Below are 25,208 nucleotides of genomic sequence, written 5' to 3' on the forward strand. Positions count from 1 at the left end.
ATTTAAGACAGCGATGGATTCTCTTTAGCTTTTACCTGCTGTAATGCACAATAGGGTTTTCAAAATTTCTGCACATTGTGCTTTTCGTATCAAATTTTTATTAAAGTCTAAGCTATTTTCTAAATGAATATCCTTTTTATTGGATTTTCCAATTACAAATGAAATTTAATTTTACATCTATAATTAGAAACAACACTTACAATGGGACTGTACAAATTTAGGTCAAAATAAAAATAAATGTATTTTGTGGTTCCATAAAACTTCATTTACTGTATGTTTAAAGAAAGCAGAAGTAACAGCAATATATGTCAAAGTAATGATTTAATGACTATAAGCAAGACAAAGCAATAAAATTGTGCTTCTTTTGCAGACTGGGGACAATGAAATGTTTAGCTACGATTTTCCCATACAAACATGAAACAATATTTATATATAATAAACACCCTCACAAATAACTGATGGGTGATGAACACACACCAAGTTCGACCAAAGCAAAACACGAACTGAAAAATTGTTGGGGCTATTCATATTTGAAGTTCTACATGCTCACTCTATTTGAAAATATCTTAGAAACTCAAAATGAATCGCTTCTATTTCCAGACATTAGAGATAGAGGGCATATGCCATTGTTCATAACTGTAAAAGCAACTCAAATTTGAAATTACTGCTCTAACACATATTAAAATAATTTTACATAAAATACCTTCTTCCAGCAATTTGTGACTTTAAAATTTTGTTTTAGAATTATAGTGGTCAATATAATTTTAAAAACATATTAATAACATTGTAAGAATGGGAAATGAAGACACTATTTCCAAATTCCTTAGTTAAGTTTTTCTTTACTGCAATAATTAACTTTCAAAGTAAATATATATTACTAGAGAAAGTCATTTTGATTTGCCAATTGCTTCCACTAAAACAGAATTTAGGATTAGATATTCATATTAAAAATATCTATGCTAATAAGGTTCAGAGTATCTGCAAAGGCCGAACCGGTTGGGAGAATTTCAACAACCATTTCTGAATGGATGAAACACAATTATTTTCTTTATAGTATTTATAAATATATCATACAATACTGTTTCCTGTTATGTCATATACCAATATGGCATTGTACAACAAGCATAATGCCATCTGATTCTTACAAAAGCGAATCATTTAAACAAGTCAGTAAAATAAACGGTAGTACCCGCTTTTAGGCATACAGATTGTAAAACTGAAGTTTACTTTCCTTTGATCGGTTTTGTGTAGCAACAGAATTAAAAATCACAGGAATCAAAATGGCTAAATATGCAAGAAATCGTTATTCACAGTGACATGGCTACATAGAATGCATTATTCTATGCATGTTCTTTCTGTTTGTTGAATTTCAAGATAAAAAGCACTTGTTTTCTACAGGTTCACAAAACAGCATAATAACAAGAACAATCAAGGAGAATATAATGTAGGTATTAGTTGAGATTAACAAACAATGGCCCAATGTTTATATCCACTGCAGAGTATTTTCAAATCCAAACAATGGTCACAGAAACCATTTCACATCTTTTCCTAACACACAGAAAAAAAATCCTGCCTGCCTTCTCAGAAACCAATAGGAACAATCTTTCTTTTCAATTAACGTCCACATGAATATCACATCTAGTCCATCTTTTATATCCAAATTTAACGTCACTACAAAAGAAAGCAAGTTGGACGATAGTCACATGTATTAGCATCTATAAAGCTGTAACGGCATGAAGATATCTATATAAATCAGGGATTTAAAATTTCTTTCCTTAACAGTCCCAGGTATCAACCAGATGAAGTTGCTGACGACCCATTTACTGACGATTTTCGAGGTCTATTGGCAAAGGAAGATTGGTGGTTACCACTGGGGCTGTTGCTGGTTCCATTCATAGTACTGGAAATGTGAGGAAACTGAGGATGAGGAGACTGAACTGGAGTACTGGGGCTCGGCAAACAGGAAGAGGTGGAGGGGATACCTCCTGCTGGGCTGTTGGCCTTGTCACTCCCAGAGTCACTTTCCAGTTCTCCAGCATTTGTCAGTCCATCTCTCTGGTGACTGATTTTCATTCTTTTACAAGTAGGTCGAACTCTGTATTTCAAAGGAAGTGGGCCATTCTACCAAGTTAAAAGTAAAAACAAAAATCAGTCTTAGCTCTTTAAATAGTTTACCACAATAATCTGCAAATATTAGAGATGCTACTTACCCTTCTCCAGGTATAAATGTAGGCAATATCCATTAGTGTATAGTAATCCTTTAAAGGCTCCTCTTCATACATGACATCAATCTATTAAAATTAATATTTCAATCATTAAGTAGCACAAAGATCAAAAATAAATCTAGACATTTTAGTCATCTAAGTATAGCCCAAAAATGTTGAAAAAAATATTTTCTTCAAACATTTGGACAAAGAAGGAAACTTCAAATGAGGAAAAACAGTTCTTGAAATTATTAAGTGATTGTTTTCATAGCTTAAAACAGAATTCATAACAAACATTTTAAGAGATATTTCCAAATTCAGTGCTAAGTTAAAAAAAAGTTTCTGTTCCTTTTAGGATTCGTAATCCAAAAAGAAAAAAAGCCATTGTGTTAAAAAGAGGGCTTCATAAAATGCATGAAGACTGTAAGGAAGTACCTGGAAAGTATTAGGTATGTCCATTTTACTTCTGAGAAACTTTCTTAGGTGCATCACAGTCATTGCTGCCGGGCATCGTAAATATCTTTTATCATTCACCTGAGAATACATTTAGAAAACCTGAATATGATATGTTTCTAATACCAAAACTGGAATGTGATTAAAATCTCAACTGTACTTTGATTCATAAATTTCATTAGATAGATGAATAGATTACTGATATAAGGAAATTTTTAAATATATCAATGTTTAAACACTGATTATTTAAAATATTTAATAGTAATCATATAAAATAACCTCTACCTACCATCACATACAGATCACTCCTAAACATCAAACATGACAATTTTCTTGTATTTGACAGCATCACCTGACCCTAGAGTACTTTAAAGGGCAACATACACCTTCATAAAATCTAGAATCCAAACAATGTTTCCTCTATATGTTTTTGTGAATGTGACATACCTCCTCCTTAGATTTCTCCTTGTCTTTGTTTACTTTCCGATCCAATCTAAGACAGAGGTAATTTGTTAGTGGAAGAATGTATCTAATAAACATACTAACTTATGTTTGTCCTAAAGATTTTACCTGTTCTGGTCAAAGAATTCAATGGATAAGCTTATGATCTCGTCATCAGTTATAATTCTCTTATCTTCATCTGCAACTTCTCCTCTATCTTCATTAGAGCCATTGGCAGCTATAAAGACATTTTCAAATTCAGTTTTTAAGTCAAATATTTAATTAAAATATTATATATAGGAGAACTGAAGTGGTATTTTAGATTAAATTCAATTTTAATCAATTACAGATAGTAAGTTCTCCCTCTAAATAAAATGTCTTTCCCTTAACAAAGAGTTTACCATCAGCTGAAGGATGAGCTGCATAAAAATCCCTTCTTCTCTTCATTTCATCTAAAGGAGGAAACAAAGGACAAACATTTGAAATAATAGGTAAAATAGTAAGTACTTTCTTAAAATTTATTTGTAAGCAAGACACTCACTTTTGAAAAGCCCTGGAACTAATTTGTATACAATATCTTGAAGAGTTTTATCTGACCTGAAAAAGAATTGGAAAAGGAAACTATCAATTAATATGGCAAAAATTTTAAATGTTCATAACATTATGGATTCTGGTTTTTTTGTGCTATAGTATTTTACTTGATTGAGACAGTGTCTACAATTACATCAAAGTAACAATTATGAGAAAACAAGTTTTTTATGTAGTACATCCTTTTAAATCAGAAAAATATTTTATATTTACCAATAAATTCTTCACATTTCACTGAGTCAAGTGTGCCTTTCAAGTTACTAAATAAGCTAAAATGAAGGAGAATAAAGAGAAAATGGAAGCACTTTAAACACATTCACTCTTGCCTGTCATGAAGGCAATAAAATAATGTAAAAATGGAGAACTAATGTAGTATTTTAAAATTGATTTTAAAAAGCTTTAAAATCCCTTGAATAATAACTTTTTTAAAGGTTAGACGTTAAAATGGCAAGAAATGAAGGGCTACACATTAGGTAGGCATTCAAGGGTAAATTCTGTGGAAAAATTGGGTACCCTTCACTAAATTATTCAACTCCAATAATTCGATACAACGATTTTAAACATTTTCTTACCTTATATTCAGTAGTGGTCTAGTTTTGTGAACTTGTACATCACAGATAGGACAATACTTGCTGGTCTCCAGGTAACGCACAATACACGTTTTACAGACTAGAAGTAGAAACACAAAGGTTTTATTTAAAAAAAACTTTAGAAATCTGATGCTAAGCATAAAATTAGCGTCAGAAATGGAGAACAGGAGCAAAATGGTAAACGCCAAAAGGTATTTCCAATTAAACTAACTCAGTATCTTGAGAACGCTTATACATTGCATACTCGTACTGGCACAGCATTTTAATAAATATGTACTACAAAAAGTGGCTAAATTGCAAGATAAGAAAATGACTCGGTCACTTTGTACCAACATTCTCAATGCAGGAGCTGTATAGTTTTCAAATTTCAGAAGGAAAAGTTAAATATACACGACACAAAAAAGGTCTATAACTTTGTACTTACAGGAATGTAGGCATTCTATTATGGTTGTGGCATCAATGAAGTACCCTCCACAGAGCACACACATTAAGTGGGGATTTAGCTCAGTGATCTTGATTCTGGTTGTTCGATGCATTTCTGCTTGATACAAAAGATCCTGCAAAAGAGGGAAATACTGGCCATAATTCACAGAAAGTGAATTGAAATTATTTCTAACTCCTGGTAATCGTATACTCTGAAATAGAGTTTATGAAACTCTTTTAACACTGTACAGCTAGGCTGTTCCAACGTTTTCCCAAGAAGGGATTTACTTCAGACCTGAATCAATGCTACTGAAATGGTGAAAAGGATCCAACTAAAGTAACTTCTGGTCCCTCCCGGTCACACCAGGAGGCAGAAGAGAAGGTCTGGGGTGGGGGCTGGGAGTTGAGAGTATTCGGGTGTATTTCTCCCATTTGTCTTCCAGCCTAGCAGCCCCACAGCTCCTGCAGAAGCCACACAGTCCCCATAAGTATTTCCAACCGCTAGGGCCTGTTTCAGGTCTCCAAATTTATTGTAAAACTTCCTCATGGATCTTCAATCGAAAATCTGGGAGCATGCCCTGGCTTCCCAGTGGTTGTTGTTTTAGGCGGTTCCAGCAACCAAAACCTGGCACGTTTTTACGCGATACAAAAGGAAAACAAGTTCTGCTCTATCTGCATCCCTGGCATTTCCGGAGCCGGGTGCTGGGGCCGCGGGAGAAGCACCTCCAGTCGGCCTAGGGCTGGGGCCTGAACGCGCGGACGCCCGGACGCCCGGGGGCCGGGATGCAAGGGGCGGATCCGGCTGCGCCCGCGGCTCCGTCTGGCTCCGGATTGGGAACTGGCCTCCGTCGGGGTTTCCATAGCAACTTACACTTACACTTGGCATCCGGCCACCGCGGCAACTCCGCGCGGAGCTGGGCCCAGCCGGCGCTTTCGGTAGGCGTGCGGGGCGGCCGGCCGCGGGGGCGGGGGCGGGGCCGGCGCGGGGGCGGGGCCGGAGGGGGCAGGGTGTGTGCGGGCGCCGACGCGGGGGTGGGGCGGCCACGCGAGGCCCGCGGCGACTGGGTGGCAGCCTGGGGACCCGGAGCGTCCGAGTGGTGAAGGAAAATGCAAACCGCACTCCCGGCCATTTCGGACGCTCTTGGGGGCCTCTCCAAGTCGACTCGGTGCGAAGAGCTTCTTTGAGATCTTGACTCGGTCTTTTCTGTTAGCAATCACTAGGACAAAAATTTCACGAAGGGATCTTTTGAGAATTGCCAACTGTGCACTTAGTCCGAAACCCTCAGGGCTCAAACTGCAGAAATGTTTATTGGACAGAACCTCTTTAAAGCTTTCTTCTCTAATACGAAATTCTCCTGTAGATAGAGGAGCGATGCAAAGTTTTGGAAGGGCTGAAAAGTGAAATGTGTTTTACAAGACGTGGAGGAGGCAAAGCCCTGTGCTCTATCTGAACTATACTGGAGGCAAGAGAAACTAATCGGTACGATGGTGATAATATGTAGAGAAGCATGTGACCAGCCCATTCCCAACGCTAAATCAACACCTTGTCAACCCAGAGCAACTAGGAGAGAAAAACTTTCTTTCTCAGCCTAACGTCCATACACACCCCCAACGCGATGAAATGATATTCAAAGAAGATATCGTGTATTATAGAAAAGTCACGGGGGAACCAACAGATAATCAAGGAAGTAAATTACTTCGTGTAGTATTCTTGAAAAATACATTTCTTACCCCCCACCTCATTCATTTCAAAACCTGAAATAAGACTAAGCTCCTGCCCTGAATACCTTCTCAAAGATGCCTTGAATAGAAATCCAGGAACTTTTGAAACTTGAAGATGCATCTGAAGTTTTAATTGTTAGGGAATTTTTAATGCAGAAGAGGGAAATACCAATCAACATACTTCAATAGCTGAAGCTAAAAGCTTTAGAGTACTAAAAAAAAAAAAAAAAAAAACGGTGAAAACAAAACAAAGCCTCTTTTATGAAAGTCACCACAGTGGCCATCAGCGATTTCACCCAGAAAATTTCATGTGTGACTCCTCAGTTATCTCTGGATTACTTTTTTGAAATAATATTGTCAACATATTGCTAATACAAATCTAAGTAAGGTTACAGAGGAGTTGTGGGTGGACCAGTGTCACTAAAGAGTAGCAATATTTAAATCCATTGTACTTTAAGATTAAAGACAAGCCTTCTACAAGCCTTCTTAGTTCTTAAAGGAAACTCTCCTGGTGAAACCTCAGGATCTTTCCTAGAAAGATGGTTGGCCAGGTGATACTTCTATCTCCTGGTGAAAACATATCACACTAGTGCCACCCACCAATTATGAGGTTTAGGAAGGCGCTTCAACAAAAATAGCTGCCTTTATTTCTCTTTTACAGAAAACCAACATCAGACAAAACACAAGTATTAACACAGAGAACAATCAAACCTCAGTGGGGAGTTATCTACTGTTGGCTTTGAACACTTAAGTCACATATACTTGAGCAAAACCCTTTCAAATTCACCTTATTAATTCACACAACTCCTCTCCCTCAGTTAACAAGAATTTGTCATAATCCTATTACCCTTTATAATGCTAGTAAATATCACTTTGTTACTTACACAAAAATCAGTTCTTTATCTTTTTATACCATTTGAAAATACTGGCAACCTAATGAAGATTTCCAAAAGGTTTGACATGTTTGATAAGGTTTAAGAAACAATCACTTGCACCTTAAAAATGAAAATCTTCTAGGTTCCAGCACTGAAACTGCCAGTTAGGCCAGCAAAAATGCACCAAACGTACAATGGTAAAATTACTCAATTGTTAAAACTTGCCATTATAACATACTCAGTTGGGGCTGCCATTTTAGTTGTAGGCCTACCACCAGTAATGTCAAAATGAAGAAAAACAGAAGCAAGTTTTTATGTTAACAATCAGCATGACTATTGCAATCTAAGAAATGCAAATGAACTCCATAACCCCAGTTGAGGCTCACAGCCCAATACAAGTACAGGTAAAGTTGGGGTTAACTTGCCTCCTAGGAAAAATTTTGCCTATTTGGGCACTTAATGCACATCCAAGTACTTGGTAGTACAGTATTAATCGATTTATCAAGTACAATTAAATGCTCAATTTTCTTAGAAAACTGTATGTATACACACTGACATACACAGTAACTTTTATATGGATTTAAAGATACTGTTAGTGTGTGATTTGCACATGTAAGTTATTTCAAACACCTCTGCACTTTGGGGCAGATGTATGGAAATGAACTCAAGTAATAAAAAATTTATAAAGTTGCTCATAAAATGAACCACTACAGGATTCTTTCTAATCAGTCTAGTTGAAATAAAACTCAAATGCTAACGTAGCCTCGTAAGTTAGTATATAGTGTCAATAATTTGCATCCGTAAGTTTTAAGTCTTTGGTGTAGCTTATAATGTGTTTCCAGAACTTGGGGATTAAGGTTCCTATAAAATATAGGTTGAGCTATTCATAATATTCTAGGTACCACCATCCTACACTTCCTTGGATTTGGATAAATATGCCCAGAATTTTGCATGCTTAATACATGCTTCTCTTTCAAATATTGAACCGTGACTACTAAGCCCACTAAATCCTTTTATTGCAATTGGGAATGATCAAAGTCTCCTTGTTTACTTCCAATTATTAACTATAAATCTCTGGGGAAAAGATCATGCTATATCTCTGTCAAACCCAACTGCGTAAACATATGCAATCAACTTTTTAGTGCTCCTTTTCCAAAGCATCTCTTTACCACATGACCTATGCTGACATTTAGCAAAACCTGTAAAACGCAGTGGATTTAAGTCATGGGTCTAAGTGCATCCTATAGCAGAGGTTGAGAGAAAAACTGTAGTCTCCGAGGAGGAGAAACAAGAAGAGAAAAAAAAGAAGGCAAGAAAGAAAGGAAACCTCTTGCAACACTGACGTCCAGTCACCATCATCACTCCAAAAAAGCTCCAAATTTAAAATGCCCACTTCTCTGGGAGCTCGTCCCGAGCAATGTTTAGAGAATTTATCCAAGACTCCCAACAAATAACACCTCAAAAACTTTGCCCTTTTAAAAGCAAATGCGGGAGACCTTGGAAACAACTGGGAACCGCCATCTTACAAGCCATCCAATTTCACACAAGTGTCCCTCCAACTTAAGTTAATAACATTTTTGTTTGGGCTCTCTGCAGGCTAACATTCACCTCGGCGGGATCGCTGCCCCCCACATAACCCGTCCCTATAAAATGGGGGAGTTCTCTGGATGTTTAAACCCCTCAAAAGCCCTTTCTTCGGGAGAGGAGGGAAGCCACTTGACCCGGGCAGCTCCCGATTTCAGGAACCCGTCCCCGTTTCATCCAAATCTACCTCTCAACAAAGGGCGCCGCGGCCGGGAGAGCCGCAGAGGCTGGAAATACAAGTGTCCTTCTCGGGGGCCATGTGCGTCGCGAGGGTGTAGAGGGGCGCTCGGGGGAGAAAAGACCTAAAACGTGGGGCGGCGCGCGGCGCGTCCGGGTTGAGCGGGCGGCGGCTGGAGCGGCGCCGAGCCCGGCTGGCGGCGGCGCGGCGCGGGCTGCGGGTCGGTCCCGGCGCCGCAGGAGCCGGCGGGCGGCGGCGGGCGCGCGCTCGCGGGCGCGGGCGGCGCGCGGGGACAGGCGGCGCGCGGGGCGGCGGGCGGCGGCGCGGGGCTCGGCGCCCACGCTGTCAGCGCCCTCCCGGCCGGCGCGGGAGAGGCGCGGGGGGGCCGTTCCCCATCCACCCGCGGCGCCGGCCCGAGCCCCGCGAGGCCCCCGCCGGCCCCGGCCTCGTCCCAGAGGCGCCTTGCCTCCTACGTACCCGGAAAAAGCAGCCGGCGAGAGGCGATCGAAGCGGGCGGAAAAGACAATGAAAGTTAAAAGTCGTTCAGCAGAAAATGAATGTGAGCCAAGCGGCCATCTTGAAGCGAGCTGCAGACGCCGCTGTCAATGGGCAACGAGCGCAGCCGAGAGGAGCCGCGGCCGCCGCGCTCGGCTCATGCTGCCTCCGGAGCCCGGCCTCCTCCTCCTCCTCCTCCTCCGCCTCGGCCTCCTCCTCCTCAGCGGCCTCCTCCTCCTCCTCCTCCGCGGCCTCCAACGCCTCCTCCTCTGGGCCTCCTCCTCCTCCTCCTCCTCCTCCTCCTCCTCCTCGGCCGCCGCCGCCGCCGCCGCCTCCTCCCGCTCCGCACTCAGGGGAGGGAGCGCGCGGAGGGGGCGCGATCAGTATTATTCTGCGGGGCTAGGAGGTGTTTCTGATCCGGATCGGGGCTCCCTCGCCAACATCCCCATTGTCTCGCCCCAATCTCTGCCTTTAATACTACGATTATTTTTTCAAAGTTGCTGTGGGGGGAGGGCGGGTGGGGGGGCGCCTAGTGTGTGCGTGCGGAGAGGCGGGGGGAGGGGAGGAAGGACGAAGAGGGGGAGGGGAGGGTGGAAAAAAAAATGCACCGCTGAAGGCAGAGTGGAAACTGACACCAGCTCCAAAATGGCTCAGAGTCCGCCCGCCCCCTCTCCCCGCCGCCCCCCCGCCGGGTCACGTGCTCCCCTCATTCCTTAAGGGCGGCCTGGGAATTAGTGTCGGTGTAGTCGGGCCCGCGGCCGCCCCCTACCCCCGGAGCAGCGCGACCCGGCCCCCTCCCCCTTGTTGTGCACGGCGGCGGCGGCGCTGCTGCGGAGACATTTCTCCACAGCGCCCCATGCGCCACCCTGCTCTCGGCGCGGGCATCGCTTCGGCCCCGCACGGAGCTCAGCCCACCCCACCCCACCCCCCCTTATTTCTTTCTGCTGCCCGCCTCCGCTCGCGGCGCACACGTCCACGGGCTCCCGCCGGCCAGCGCTCCCCCAGCCCAGCCCAGCCTTCCCAGCGGGCTGCGATCCGGACTAAGGCGCCGCGGCGCGGGACCTGCGCCCGAGCTGGGCTCGCGGAAACAACAGCGCCCGCCTCCGTCGCCCCGCGGCCGCGCCGGCCCTCTTCCTCGCCCAGAGGCGGCTGAGGTGGGGCGCGCGCGCGCGCGCGCGCAGGGGCACCGTGCGGGGGCCGCCCAGGCTGGGCCTCGGAGCCCGGAGAGCGAGGGTCCGGCTGCTGCCGAGCTCCCTCCCCGTACCTCCCGCGCAAGTAACGGGTTGGGCCGTCTCCCGCCGCGGGGCGGCAGTGCCCGCTTCCCCAGTCCCAAACCTTAGAGCTTCCACAAACTTCGGGGATCGCATCCTTTCCCACTGAGGTTAACCTTCATCCAGAGAAAAGGCGATCGTTAGAAGTTAACGCTGATCATATCTGTGTCTTCAAAGTAGTAACACACAAACTTAAATCCAAACTCACCACTGTTTTTGTCAGCTTATTTATTCAGAGTGTAATACTGTCTACTTTTATAAGACTTGAAAAACATCGAAGTGGGATCAAGGTACGCTTAATACAAAAGATTCAAATACTTTGGTAGAATTTTTCTCTCAACCCTTTTCACAAGTGTAAGACAATGTCAAAACTGATGAGCGGCATAAATCCAAAAAGAAAATTTTTTTCTACTGAAAAGGAAGACATCCAGGTGGAATAAACGATGGTTCCCCCGACGACAAGGTGTTGCCGGTCTTCCTCTAGACCCGAGCGGATCGTTAACTTCCACAAGTTACAACTGAGTTGCTCTTTCCAGGCCTTTTGAAGCATCTTTAAGTTTCCCCACTAAGTCCTAAAAGATGTATATAATGCCATGATTTTAGGATTAAATACAAGAAAGAACTATCCATATTTGAGAAATGCAAAGGAAAAGTCGGGAGACACCTTCTAAGCAAATCTAAAATGCACGAGAATTTTAACCATTGACAAACCACTATCAGTTAAAAGGTTTTCCTCTAAAATATCTCATCTTCAAATGGGCTACTTCCCCTCAGATTGGTGATATGACTTCTAACCAAATCCTCTTAGCAGGAAAGATGTATCAGAATTAAATTTCTCAAGTTACCTAACATTATGTTGTACTCATTTTCTGAAAGTTTAAAGTTTGATTAGTTGTTACATTAAAACGACTCCACAGGAGAAATTCAGTTACATCAAAACTTCCAATAATGATCTTCACTTTTTTTAAGTGGTAAGAAATTAATTCGTTGTCATGTCCATTATCAATGTAGTTTTGAATTTCTCGAGTCTTAAACTGGCAACCTAAAGCAGTTCTAGAATTTTATGTATACTTCCTCCTTTACAAAATCATTCAAAACTACGGTTTAAAAATCCTGTTTTGAAAGCTTAACTGAACTTCTGAAAGCCAAGAGGACATTTTCAAAGACATTCTCTTAATTTTCCTTTGCCCTACTGTAACAAACTCATCACCAATATAAGGAATTTACATTCAACACTACACTTCAGGAGTTAACTTAGAACAGCAAATACAGATCAATTCTCGGTTAGTAACATCTAATTTCAAAAGTAAAGCCTACATTAAAATATTGCTTTTGAAGACCTCTTCCCAGTAAATCCTTAAGCAGCCTTCAGTATCTACTGACAGATGGTTATTTTTGTTTGGAACTTTCCATAAACATAATTCTCAAACACCTATGAAAAGATAGGCACATTCATAGATCCTAATACTGTACCTGTAATTGTTCCATGTTGCAACTAAAACTAATGTCTGGGAGGGTTTGGGAATCAGTGTTCTAGGGAAGAAAAAAAATGCTGTTTATATTTAAATAAAAGAAATTCAAATTTTCATTACACATTTAATTTTTAGACAGGGCTTATGTATAAATACCTCTACATTTAAGGTCACCAAGTATGCAGGTCTGTACATCTTGTGAAGTTGATTAGTCTAAAACACAACACATACATTTCAGCCTTTTTTCAAAAAGCTCCCTAAATCCCTCTAAAGAACAGTTAAACTTTACCTTTATCTGATATTCCAAACACCAAGAAACATCAATTATATGAGGGAGAGATCTGCCTATACTGAAAGATACAATGATAATTTTGTACATAATGCTGTTTCAGTATTTATCTTTACCGAGAAAGGTGTCTACCTTCCACACACATTCCCTACACACACAATTTTAATCCATTCTGAATTTAGAACAGCTGGTTTTATTTTCAAGTACTGAATAGCAAAAGAGCATTTAAAAATTATCTCAATGAACTTTATCTTTAAAAATATTAGCTTAACTTCAATTGTTTCATTTGCCCTTTGGCCCCTTTTCTTTTGGTCAAGATTCCTGTTTTTTGCCCTGTTTTGTTTCACACCAGCATTCTCCATTCATACCTACAGGTGAAAAGTGGCTCAGCTTGACACCTTATACAGTACCTACCTTCCCAGTAGGATTTCTAGAGAATTCTTATTATTCTGAAGGGGAAAAAGAAAAGAAAGAAAACAGATCTTTGCAAACAGAATAGAAAAAAATAGTAATTGTTAATTAAAAAAATTTTTTAACCTGGTACTCCGTGCAAAAGAGTTCTATTCGCTCTCTATCAAATTTACAGTCTTCTAGATAAGTGCTAAAGGGGAGGAAAAAAGCCAAAGTTTAGTCTCATCTTAAAATCTGAAATTGGAATCATAAAGGTACTATAAGAAAATTAATGATATTTAAGTAAATCTTGTACCTTAGGGTTGATTTGTCAGCTCTTTGCTTTCCTGCCTCCAGTATGTAAGTTGCAGCTGCTGCATGACAATGTTTTAAAACCACTGGGTCTATATGTTTCAAGTCTGGGTGATCTAAAATAAATTAATTGCTAGTGATGCCAGTGATAATAAATTCTTTATAGTCATGTTTCCAGTAAGTTTTTGAATTTTGGTAAAAAAAACCTTTCACAAGGTATCAAAAAGGATTCAACTTCAAGGATTTGCAATTGTAAGTGAGATGAGCAACAAAGTCAATGGCAAAACAATAAAGAGCAAACATCAGTAATTCTGCTGTTACTTGATCTCAATTACCTTCTTTCATTTTGCCTTAATATTTTTTACTGCTTTTTAAAAAACACCATAATCCGAAAAGCAAAAACAACTATACACTGGTGATTCTAACGCTGGATGGAATAAATACAGGGGAAAATAAAATGAATATTTTACATGGTGTATATTTTTAAATGAATAAACTTCCCCTCTAAAGATTGATTGCTTTTAGGATAACTGGCTCCATGGACATCAGTACATCGGGAACGGGGAACAAAAGTTCAGAATATAAATTCAAAATATTTTCAGGTTTTGACAGCCATCCTTTTTTGGAGATTAACCCAGGTGGTAATGACTATTTTCGTCTAAAGAACTTCCACTTTCATACTTTTTGGTATTTAGTTCGTGAACTAAAAAAAAAAAAAAAACACAAAAATTTGAATTGTTGGGATATTTATATTTAAGAAAATTATCTAAAAGCTACCTGTCTCAAAATATGCCTTCAATCCATAACGACGCCGCACTCTACAATCACTGACCTGACCAAGTAAAAAACACTCACCTCCTGGTAACTAGTGCGGAACAAAACATTCACCATTATTTTTAGGTTCTAGGCGTGGAACCTGTGCAAATCACTTTTAACTACACAGTGTTGGAGTAATCATAACGTAAGGTATTTTCTAACGTGGAAAATGTCAACACTATTCGCCGTAGTAATTACTTTGGAAACAGATCGTTTAAAACCTTTGCCAGCCTAACACTGAAAGCTTGAATGGCAGGGAACTCCCCCGATGAAGTCCAAGTGTCAAACAGCCTTAGCCTCAGACCAGGCTGAAAACCTTACATGTTTAGGCCACAAACGAGACTCGAACAAGGGCTTTACAAAGGAACAAAGACACTGGGATGAGAAATCAGGCCAGGAACGTGTAGCTGGCGCTGTGCAGGTGCCAGCTGGGGATAGAACAATGCTCAGGGTCCACTCTGGGTTCTGACAGAGCCATATCCTCACACTCCGTCCGGAGCGAAGGGCAAAGCCCGGAGACTTCCTCTTCCCGGGGCTTTCCCCCTTTCGCTCGGTCTCGCTCCTCTTCTCCGAGCGCCCCTCCACCCAAGCCGATCCAGCTCAGAGCCGAGAGGCTTACCTAACACTGCCTCGTCCGCCTGGGCGTCCAGCAGGCTCTGGAAAGCCGCCCGGAGAAGAAGCGTGAAAGCGTTGGAGTCGAAGGAGCCGGGATCAGCCAGCATCTGGAAGCCCTTCTGCACATACTCCGAGAGCTCCATTGTGAGCGCGCCGTGACCTTCGACACGCGCACCACGTGACGCGCGCCGCGCGCTCAGCTGATGCGGCCGCGCGCGCACGCGGCTCCCGGCCGCGCGGGCTGCGGACCTCCCCGCCCGGGGCCTCCCCTTCGGCCTCTCATCCCGCGCCGGGCCCGCGCCCCCTGCAGCCCACCGCCCGCCTTCGTCGCCGCGTCGGTTCGGCCCTTATACGCCAGCCGGGGGAGCTGGCTAGCCTCGGCGAGAGGGGCGGCCCCGGGCATTTTGTGGACGCGCTCGGGGCTTTTTTTTGCACTCGGTGTTCACCTAAGACTGTCGGCGGTTCCTGCGCGTTCCGCGTGGGCGTTGCCTGAAAGATCCCCTTGGGAGGTGGCGGAAGGTGTCGGGACCCCGGCCCCCTCCTCCCCCGAAAACTACGCCTTCTTCGCTCCTCGCTCTGCTCGAAAGCCTGCGGAGAGTTCCAATTTAAGGCAACTGGTTGGTTTGGGTTTGGGTTTTATTTTGTTTTTTTCACTCCACAGCTTTAGCCCCCCACCCTAGCCCTTCCCTTTTGTGAGTGAGACTGTGGACATCCAATTATGTAATTGTTGTTTATTTTTCCTTTTTTACTGCCATGTCTGGAATACGGCAATTGATCTTCCTGCGTGTGTGTATGCACATATATACATTCATATAGGGCACGGGTGTACTTAATGGACTTCAATTGAGGGATTAATAAATTATGCACGAACATATTTAACAGAACTATGAAAATTTTATATGCCGGTTTAAATACCTCTCAAAAGCAAACTGGTTTAAATTTTGTGCTACTGTATTCATTACATCCATGGATCCTGTTTTAATTATTCAAAGAATCTCCATATCAGTTACCTTAATAGAATATAGTTAGAAATGGCAAAATATTAGAAGTGAATTATTGTTTCAGATACCCATAATGTTAAAGGTTCAAATGTAAAAAGTTTAACTTCCCCTATATGTTTCTACGAAGGTGGAGAATGATTCTTTAAAAAAAAAAAAAACGTGAAGCAAAGTAGATAACGTATTTTTAATCAAAAGAATTTCAAAAGAAAATTCAAAACGTCAAGTTCTTTACTGGTGCAGGGGAGGGATAAGGAACAAGAAAGGTATTTCAGTCTTCAGGAGGGATTATTTGAAACAGACACCGTGAAACACATTTTGGGTATAAATTTAGGAGCTTACTTGAAAAAAAATATTTTTAATGAATAGAGTCAACATTTAACCTTGTACTAATACATAGCCTGATTTCACAATAACAGGACACAAATGGAGTAATTTAGCATCAGTAACAGATTGAGTAACTACTCAGTTATCCTTTGAAGGCTTTGAAAGGCATGGGAACTAGCTCTTCACTTGGTGAGCATATAGGAGCAGTGAAGGATTTAAGAGTCTCCCTAGAGTCTTTATGAAACAAACACCTATTAATCATGTTCATCTTTTCTTCCCGTCTCTTAATTTCTTTCTAAACTCCTTGTCTCTCATCAGTAGTAAAATGTCAGTTGAAAATTTTCCAGTTACTTGATTTACATAAGGGATATTTTACAGGGCAAAGTTGTGTAAATGTTAATACAGCAACACCCAAATTAATTATGTTTATTACACATATATTTTATAACTTTACATAACATTGATTAATTCTCTAATAGAATTTGAGTTAGTAACTGTAAGCATACTCTAGTTTCAAAACAAAGCGTTAATGCTTAAGCATAGATTTTTAAATGTTATTTTTTAAAAAGAAAGTAAATACAATTAGTTGTGAGTTTGTGGTCATAAAAGTTAGGAAATGCACGAGAATTAGTTCCAAAATGGCTGTCATGTTATTCTCTTGTGCATATGAAATTTCTTTCTCTTAACAGAGCGTTTGTCTTCTGCCTAAATTTATTTATGTATTAGGCCCAAGTGATATGTACATTTCCGGCTCACACAAAAATATAAACCTTAATGTTTTGATACTAGAAAAACTGAATTTTTCTACCATATGAACATTCATTGCAACTTCCTTTGAAGAGAGCACAGGGTTAAGTTTTCTTTAATTAAAAGGCATGATTACCCACATGTACACTGTCTTGTTTGCAGCAATAAAATCAATATATTTTATATTAGAAACACCATGTATGAACACATTCTCAAAGTGTGAAAAAACTATTTAAAACTATTACTTTGATCACTAAGATCAGTATTAGAGCTTTCACTAGACTAAAAAGTTCTGCAGGTTCAAAGCCAATACACTAAATTTGGTCTCCAAGAGCCTTTTAAAATGATAATTATGTTTAGCTGAAAATAACATAATAGATACTCAGACATCTTCATGTTAACAATTATTTTTCTGTCTAAGCTGTAAATATTAAGACAGACAATGCTGATACATTTGTTTTTCTTTTTAAGAATCTAGCAATTATTCAAAGAATTAGAATGTAACATTTAAAACAATGTTTTAGAGTATTTAAAAATACATTATATCCATTGAGTTGGTTAGTTAATTTGTTTTAGAAACCTATTTAATATTGGCCACTGCATTGTGAGTACAATTAAAATAAGGTCTGGAGCATTTACAGGATATACGTGACGTGGTCAGCTTTCCCAAAGGCCTCATAGGTACATTTGTTACTTATATGACATTAACTATTTTCTAGTATTCTGTAAGTATTTTTTCTTTTATGCAGAGAAAGTCCTTTAGATTGAAGAATTTGCTGAACATGCATGGGGAGGGGGAAAAATGTCAGTAGGCTTAAGTGCTCATGAGACATCCGGAAGTTTCGGCTATCATACCAACTGTGTTCTAGTGGAGTTCTGTTTTATCCCTGCTCAAGGAATACCTGCCCATTTTCTAGGAAGCAGAAAGTTAAAAACACTTAAAAATTACGTATACACAAGAAACCAGCTTCTTTCAGTCCCCTAATACTGATTCTTCATTAGCTAGTTATCTAAAGCCTTGAGATAAATATTAATGAAAACAGTATTTACTTTTTTAAAGCTATTTTAACCACAAATGGACAGCTGGGAGGAATACTTAACTGAGTTAAACATGGCATGTGAGAGTATAGGTCAAAATTATTTCAGTGAAAGTTATAAGATCTATATACATTTTTTTATTTTATTAAATATCTATCTTAGGGACTTGGAATTTGGTCAGGTGTTTGCACATTCATGGCTACAGAGTTCAGTGGTTACAAACTGAGTCTTTTGTGTCACATATATTTGTCAAAAGACCACATTGAATATTCAGAGGAGACAACAAGGCTTTTATTTTTAAATTAAACATTTAATCCCCTCCTTAATAATTTATAAATGGTCATTGCTACAATGCTTAATATAGGCAAATACAACCCTTTTGCCTCCCTCACATCATACAGCCTGTCTTGTGTATGTGGACTTTTAGATAAGACTGAAATTCATTTTAGTGGAATTAATGCCTTAATATGTGATGCGAAGACAAATGCTAGTCACATGAAACAAACTGGACCCACAGGAATGAAAACCAATGACACAGTAGTCTCTAAAACACTTGGAAAACTCGTGCTTATGGTGTGGCATGAGTGTTTTGGATTTTTTTCACAAAACTTTTATTCAAAACATTTAAACTAAATAGTACAATTTCTATTTAATATTTTATCACTTAGTGCCATTTTTTAAATTTCATTTTTCAGTTGTATCAGAGAAGGGTCAAATACAAAACTTCAAAATGTGATATAAGAATAAGCAAAATTAAATATTTTAAATCTAACTTTAATGGGTTAAATTATCACACTACTAGGAAGTTGAGTTTCTTAAAAAAATTAATCTGTAAGCGTTTCCTGAAGTTAGGAAGCTATAATTTTGTTAAATTTTGCAAATAGGAAATTCTATAGTCAAGATACTGTCAAAAAAGGAGACTACTCTTGAATTTCTGAAATGAAATTTGGGAGCTATCATTAAAAGTGTCATGCCATGATTTTGTTAGTTGCTTGAGTCAGAAAAAAATAACTAACATTAAAGGAATGTATATCAGAGTCAATTGATAATTTTTAATACCAAATCATTGTATCTAGCTAGTCTATAATTTTGAAAAGATTTTCTGCACATTAGAAAAGTAATGTCTGCTCTTTAAGGCTCCCTTTAGGAAACTTGCTTCCTTATTTTGAAGCAAAGCAACTGATGTCACATGGGAACATGTGAATTGTACAGACTAAAATTGTGAAGTCCAGCTAGAAGGAAATGAGGAATTGATTTTTTAAAAGGAAATGAAAATAAGTAAATGCAGTTTGGCAAGGAGTGAAGGCAAATTTTATTTTAAAGGAAAGGAAATTAGAAAGAAACAAGGAAAGCAGTCATACTCCGTAATACATTTAATGAGAAAAGAACAGGTTGAATTGTGTTTCTTAGAATTTCTCTACATAGACAAATAAAAATTAATAATTCACCTTTAAATTCTGTAAGTAATTTTTTAAATGATTTTACAGTTTATCTCTTGTATGGATTATTGAAAGCAAATTTACTCCTTAAATCATGTAATTTATATCTACTTCAGTGAAGTGATGAAAATAAGGAGCTGGCCAATCATCCAATAAATTTTGTCAAATAGACAATTAAGAAGATAAGCACAGGTTCCTTCTTCAACAGCAGGTTGATTTTTTTCTCTACTTATATTATAAAAATCACCAGTTCAGTTTCCTATTTCATTGATCTGGTATCAGACAGAAGGAGCCATGGCTTACCCATGAGAGAATGAAAGGGAGGCACAGGTACACTAAAATAAGTTTACTTTGATGAATATATCTAGTAAATTCTTCCATATGTATGCAGATTGTCCTATAAATTATTAATATTTTTTAAAGAGAGAGAAAAAGATTGAATTAAAAAAAGGGAGGGAGGGAAAAGGGAAGGAAAGGAAGAAGGGAGGGCAGGGAGGGAAGTGTAAAATGGGTAGGGAGGAAGGGCAAGAGAGAGGAAGGAAGGGGAGATAATTTTTCCCTTCATGAGGAGACGTATCACAGAAAGCTTATTTACTTTTTATTTTCTCTGACACAGTCCATTACAGCAACATTCTCTCAGCTATACTGAATCCAGGTAAGCCTCAATGAACTGGAAGGTCATCTGTCATGTCCAGAACCTAATCAGTTTCAAGAAGTCCTACACTTAGACTACAACAACACAATATCTAACAGAATCCCTTCCTCTTTGGTTCTGGTTTTGGAATCTCTATTCCAACACTGTATTTTCTTATAATTCAGAAACTGGAGTTTTGGCCAGATCCACAAATTCCAGCAAAAAGAACAAATGGGCCTACTTTATGGAATATTACTGTCTAAACCCAAAAATTATTAAAAGTTTGCATTTTGAGAGCATGCTTTTTACATATTAAAATTTGAAATTTAATTTACAAATATTCATAGTTATTTTGTTTAAAGGAATATAACTTTTAATGGAAACTGAAGAAATGAAAGGAGTATTTTATGGACTAAAGCTCAGATAATTATACTTGCTGACAAAATTAAATATTTGACCATCACTTATCAAATGAATCTGTGGAAGTTATGTGTATAAAAATGCATGATCTAAATTAAATATATTGCAAACACTAAAAAAATATGAAATGTGTTTTCAACTCATTTAAAGTAAGCATTTAAACCAAAATACTTTAAAAGAGCTTACTTGGCAAAGAAAGGGCTAACTTAAAGTGTTTCAATATTTTGAAATATGTATGATAGCTTAAGTAACACTGGTTAAGGATTTAACATTTTAATTATGGTTGCTTTAGATGATGTTATTTTCAACAGAAAACATTTTATCTCCCATCAAAATACAACACTTAAAAATTTTTATGCAAAATTCAGTCTAAGACTACTTTTAAAAAAAGTTAGTAGAATAATTGTGTTCAACCCTCTCTCATATTATTGCATGGATAGAACTATTCAGAATATACTTTATTATATATAGCTGATTTAAATGCATGATAAATGCACAGAAAGTAACTTCATAGATTGCTGTGAAATAAAAGTGCTTATGAAACATGAAACTTTTCTGTTTCCTTCACCACAGACTCAGTTTTTTGTCCCTAAGCTTTTGTTTGATTGTTTTAGTAAGGTTAAAATGTAAATACAGTTATTCTAACTCTTTCAAGTGTTATTTTCAAAATTACATTTCTTTGTGTAAGTATTTTAATCTGTATTTTATGGAAAGAGATTAGGAAGGAAGATTTATAAAGTCCCTTTAATATCATTAAAGACCAAGAAGATAATGACTAGCAACAGGATTAAAGGGAGAACTGTAGTAACATAGTCAATTTAGTCCATGTAATTAGGAACTGGGGCCTGAGTTACTAGTATCTGGGTAATTACTCAATTTTCTTTTTATTTTGTGCTAAAGAAAAGAGGCCTGGGACATTTGGAGCAACAGTACTCTAAATTGAAATTAATTAGATAATTGGCAACTTCTTTTTGACTTGCAGTGGTCTGTAAGTTATAGACCTAAAAATGAGGGAAAATTTGGTAAAAAATAGTAATATAGATGCCCATGTATTTACATGGGCAAAATGAGGCCTTTGAAAACTCTGAATTTTCATATGCTTTTCTTAGTATTTGAAGGTGACAGAAACATTTAAATGAAGCCAATCTACGATGTAAGAGTGAATACAATATATGCATATGTTGACAGAGGTTTAAGCAAACTTTTGTTTTTGATAATTTAAATATTTGTCAATTGAAATGAAGAATCGTAAGACCAATAAAGAAATACATATTTTATAAATTACTACAGACAATATGCATTCTTCTTTACAAAGAACTCTTTCAGCAGTGTATATTGGAAAGATTGATTTTACATTTGCCAATCATAAAAGAAGGAAAGTAATATTCTATGTATGTTCTAGTTTTGAAGGTTGTCCCATATTTTGTAACGAGGTAGAAATAAAAATCTAAATACAGATATTTGTGAGATATAATAATTGCCTTTATAGACACCTAAACTAACTTTTAATTTTAATTTTGCCTTTATTATTTCTAAAAGTTGGTATGATCAAATATTTGTCTGCTTATAGAGACTGTGACATTCAATGATGACTAGCGTTCAAGTTGAGTCATAAAGGTAATCTGTTATATTAAAACCAAGAGTGACTATTGGAAAGTAGTCATTTTGCAAGCAAACATCCTGTCAAGTAATGGCCGGAAGGTAGGGGGAGCATATGTCACAAAGTAACAGACTTAAATCTTTAGATAAGCCTTAAGTGTCTATCTGATCATTGACATAAATAGCATAAAGACAATCTAATTGTGATTAAGCTTTTTCTTTTAGTTTCTCTTTATTTTATTAAAGTTCTAGAAATGAGTGTAAAAACAAAGACTTGGTTAGGATCATATTCAATATGATTCCTAAGATGATTAAAAAAATACTTTACATTGAAATATCAGAATCTCAGGCATATATTATGCAAGAACTTTAAATGATTATTCCAGCTAAATGTAAAAATATAAGAGTAGATAATGCTACTTTGTGTATTGGTGTAATATTATACCATTCTTTGAATTAAAATAGTTGTTACTCTTTTTTTCCCTTACGATATATGAATAATTATGTGGACATTATTTTGGAAATATAAGAGTTTAAATAGCAAATTTAAGGATGAGAGTTTATCTTTAGTTTCTAAAGTGTAATATCAATTTTCCAAATAACAGGGGAACAAGATTTATTGAAAAGAAGTATAAAAATTATTTTGGAGGTTATTCAGATACGAATTCTATTTTTTTAATAGGGAGATTTTCATAACTTTGCTTTAAAAGTTTATCTTAATTGCAAGGATCATTATGAAGTTATATAAATAAGTTACAATGCCTTAAAGTATGTTGAAGTTCATGTGATTTTAACTTTTCTGATTGTTAAACTTCTTTACTTTTTTACTTTGCTGTCCTCATATAAGTCCTTTTATTAGGTAAGTACCTGGTACATGATAGACAGTCAAGAATGTTTGTTGAATGATGTAGTATAGAACATGGAGTCAGAGGAAACTGGATTCAAATCCCTATCCCACCTGCTTTAGTTCCATGACCTTGGGCTTATTTTCTTTAGGTCTTGCTTTCCTCAAATGTACAGTGGAAATAATAATGGCATCTATTTCATATAGCTTCTGAAAAGCATTCAAAGCCCAGCCTTAGCATGTACTCTATGTATGTGATTATAACCAAAAAAAGTAATTCTGTAATGGTGAATTTTGCTTTTACTGACATAGGTTTTCTTCATTCGGATTTACAGCTGTTGTGCACATGATGTAAACATTTGAGGGCCATGAGCACATAAACATCTACTTAGATAATTAAGACTTCTGGATTACCTAACACTTCTTTACTTTCAGAGACTCTGAAGTGAATCTAAGAGAGCTCTTTTAATAGTAACAGTCATAAGATACCATCAAAGACCTTGATGACAATAATTACCTTACCCCTCATCTCTTTACTTTTTTTTTCTACCCATTTTTTTTATTAAGATATCATTGATATACACTCTTATGAAGGTTTCACAAGAAAAACAATGTGCTTAACTGCATTTATCCTTATTACCGAGTCCCCCCATACCCTATTGTAGTCACTGTCCATCAGTGTAGTAAGATGCCACAGAGTCCCTACTTGTCTTCTCTGTGCTACACTGTCTTCCCCGTCACCCCCCACACACCCTGTGCACTAATCATGATACCCCTTAATCCCCTTCTCCATCCATCCCCACCCACCCTCCCCCACACCTCCCCTTTGGTAACTGCTAGTCCCTTCTTTGGAGTTTGTGAGTCTGGTGCTATTTTGTTCCTTCAGTTTTGCTTCATTGTTGTACTCCACAAATGAGGGAAATCATTTGGTATTTATCTTTCTCTGCCTGATAATACCTTCTAGCTGTACCCATGTTGTTGCAAATGGTAGGATTTGTTTCTTTCTTATGGCTGACTAGTATTCCATTGTGTATATGTACCACTGCTTCTTTATCCATTCATCTACTGATGGACACTTAGGTTGCTTCCATATCTTGGCTATTGTAAGTAGTGCTGTGATAAACATAGGGAGGCATATGTTTTTTTGAATCTGAGAAGTTGTGTTCTTTGGGTAAATTCCTAGGAGTGGAATTCCTAGGTCAAATGGTATTTCTATTTTTAGTTTTTTGAGGAACCTCCATATTGCTTTCCACAATGGTTGAACTAGTTTACATTCTCACCAGCAGTGTAGGAGGGTTTCATCTCTTGACTCTTGACATACCGCAGCCCCAGGAGTCTCAGAATCCTGGCCAGTATCCATTATGGTCAGCTACCTGCAAAGATCTCTCTCTTATGAAAGCCTGTGAGCCATTTCCTCTCTTCTCACTGGTTCTTACTCTAGTTTTTCTTGAATCATGTCCTTTAGGTAGCAGCTCTTTAGAAAGTCTCCAGGAGCAGATTCAAGATGCTTTCACATTTTCCTCTGGAACATCTCTTGTCTAGTTTCAGGGTATTGATTGCTGTCTTATACTCTGGTTAGTGATTCCCCTCTGCTGTAACATCTTTTACAAATTTCACATGCTTCATAAGGCATTGAGAAGTTTAAAAAGATTTAAATCAGTAAGAGAAAAAAGAACCCTTACCTACGATGGGGTGGGCACACAATTTGGAATGTGGCAATTTAAACTCTGCAACTCAAAAGTGCTGAACAATTCATTGAGTTTTGGCAAATGTATGCAATCATATAACCACACCACATTGAACATGTAGAGATTGCCATACACCAACAATTTTCCCTCTTCCCTTTTGCAGTCATTATACTTGCCCCACCCCTGACCCTAGATAATCAGTGGTTTACTTTGTCTTATATAGTTTTGTCTTTTCTGGAATGTCATACAAATAGAATAATTAAGTTTGTAGTTTTTGTGTCTGCCTTCTCTTATTAAGTATATTTTAGAGATTCACCTATGTTGATGTATTTATCAGTAGTTCATTCCTTCTCATTGCCAAACAGTATTACATTGTATGAATATACCTCAGTTTATCCACTCACCAGTCATTGGGCATTTACATCATTTCCAGTTTTGGTAGATTATGAATGATGCCTCTATAAAGAATTGCATGTTGATTTTGTATAAACAAACCCCTTTATTTCTCTTGAATAAATATTGAGATGTGGGATTGTTGAGTTATATATGTGTATGTTTAACTTGACAACAAACTGCAAAACTGTTTACCATGGTAGGTATACCAAATTTCATTCCCACACACATTGTATGGAGTCTCAGTTGCTTAATATCATCTACACATGTGGTATTATTAGTTATTTTAGACATTTTGACAGTTGTGTAGTGTATGTCATTGTGGTTTTAAGTTACATTTCTCTAATGACTAATGATGTTGAG

General features: G+C 38.4%; 2 protein-coding genes across 4 annotated transcripts; both read right to left on the reverse strand.

Annotated features, from left to right (window-relative positions):
- Positions 1–304: 304 nt before the first annotated feature.
- BMI1 (BMI1 proto-oncogene, polycomb ring finger) lies at positions 305–9,762 on the reverse strand. 3 transcript variants are annotated; one of them, XM_017659289.3, is made up of 10 exons: positions 9,536–9,762; positions 4,701–4,833; positions 4,259–4,355; positions 3,640–3,695; positions 3,500–3,550; positions 3,228–3,336; positions 3,105–3,150; positions 2,640–2,738; positions 2,211–2,291; positions 305–2,121 (listed from the first exon to the last, which is right to left on the reverse strand). In XM_017659289.3, exons 2-10 carry the CDS (start codon positions 4,810–4,812, stop codon positions 1,792–1,794), a joined length of 981 nt encoding a protein of 326 aa, XP_017514778.1. In that variant the 5' UTR covers positions 4,813–4,833; positions 9,536–9,762; the 3' UTR covers positions 305–1,791. The 3 variants fall into 3 exon arrangements, with proteins under 3 accessions (XP_017514778.1, XP_036861907.1, XP_036861906.1); XM_037006012.2 differs by lacking the exon at positions 9,536–9,762 and adding an exon at positions 5,577–5,601; XM_037006011.2 differs by lacking the exon at positions 9,536–9,762 and adding an exon at positions 5,571–5,593.
- A 1,273-nt stretch (positions 9,763–11,035) lies between these two features.
- On the reverse strand, positions 11,036–14,916 carry COMMD3 (COMM domain containing 3). Its single transcript, XM_017659291.3, has 8 exons — positions 14,723–14,916; positions 13,292–13,403; positions 13,123–13,186; positions 13,000–13,034; positions 12,586–12,646; positions 12,453–12,509; positions 12,298–12,357; positions 11,036–11,396 (listed from the first exon to the last, which is right to left on the reverse strand). Exons 1-8 carry the CDS (start codon positions 14,859–14,861, stop codon positions 11,337–11,339), a joined length of 588 nt encoding a protein of 195 aa, XP_017514780.1. The 5' UTR covers positions 14,862–14,916; the 3' UTR covers positions 11,036–11,336.
- Positions 14,917–25,208: the final 10,292 nt, after the last annotated feature.

The sequence above is a fragment of the Manis javanica genome, chromosome 2 (assembly GCF_040802235.1).
Source record: "Manis javanica isolate MJ-LG chromosome 2, MJ_LKY, whole genome shotgun sequence".
NCBI lineage: Eukaryota > Metazoa > Chordata > Mammalia > Pholidota > Manidae > Manis > Manis javanica.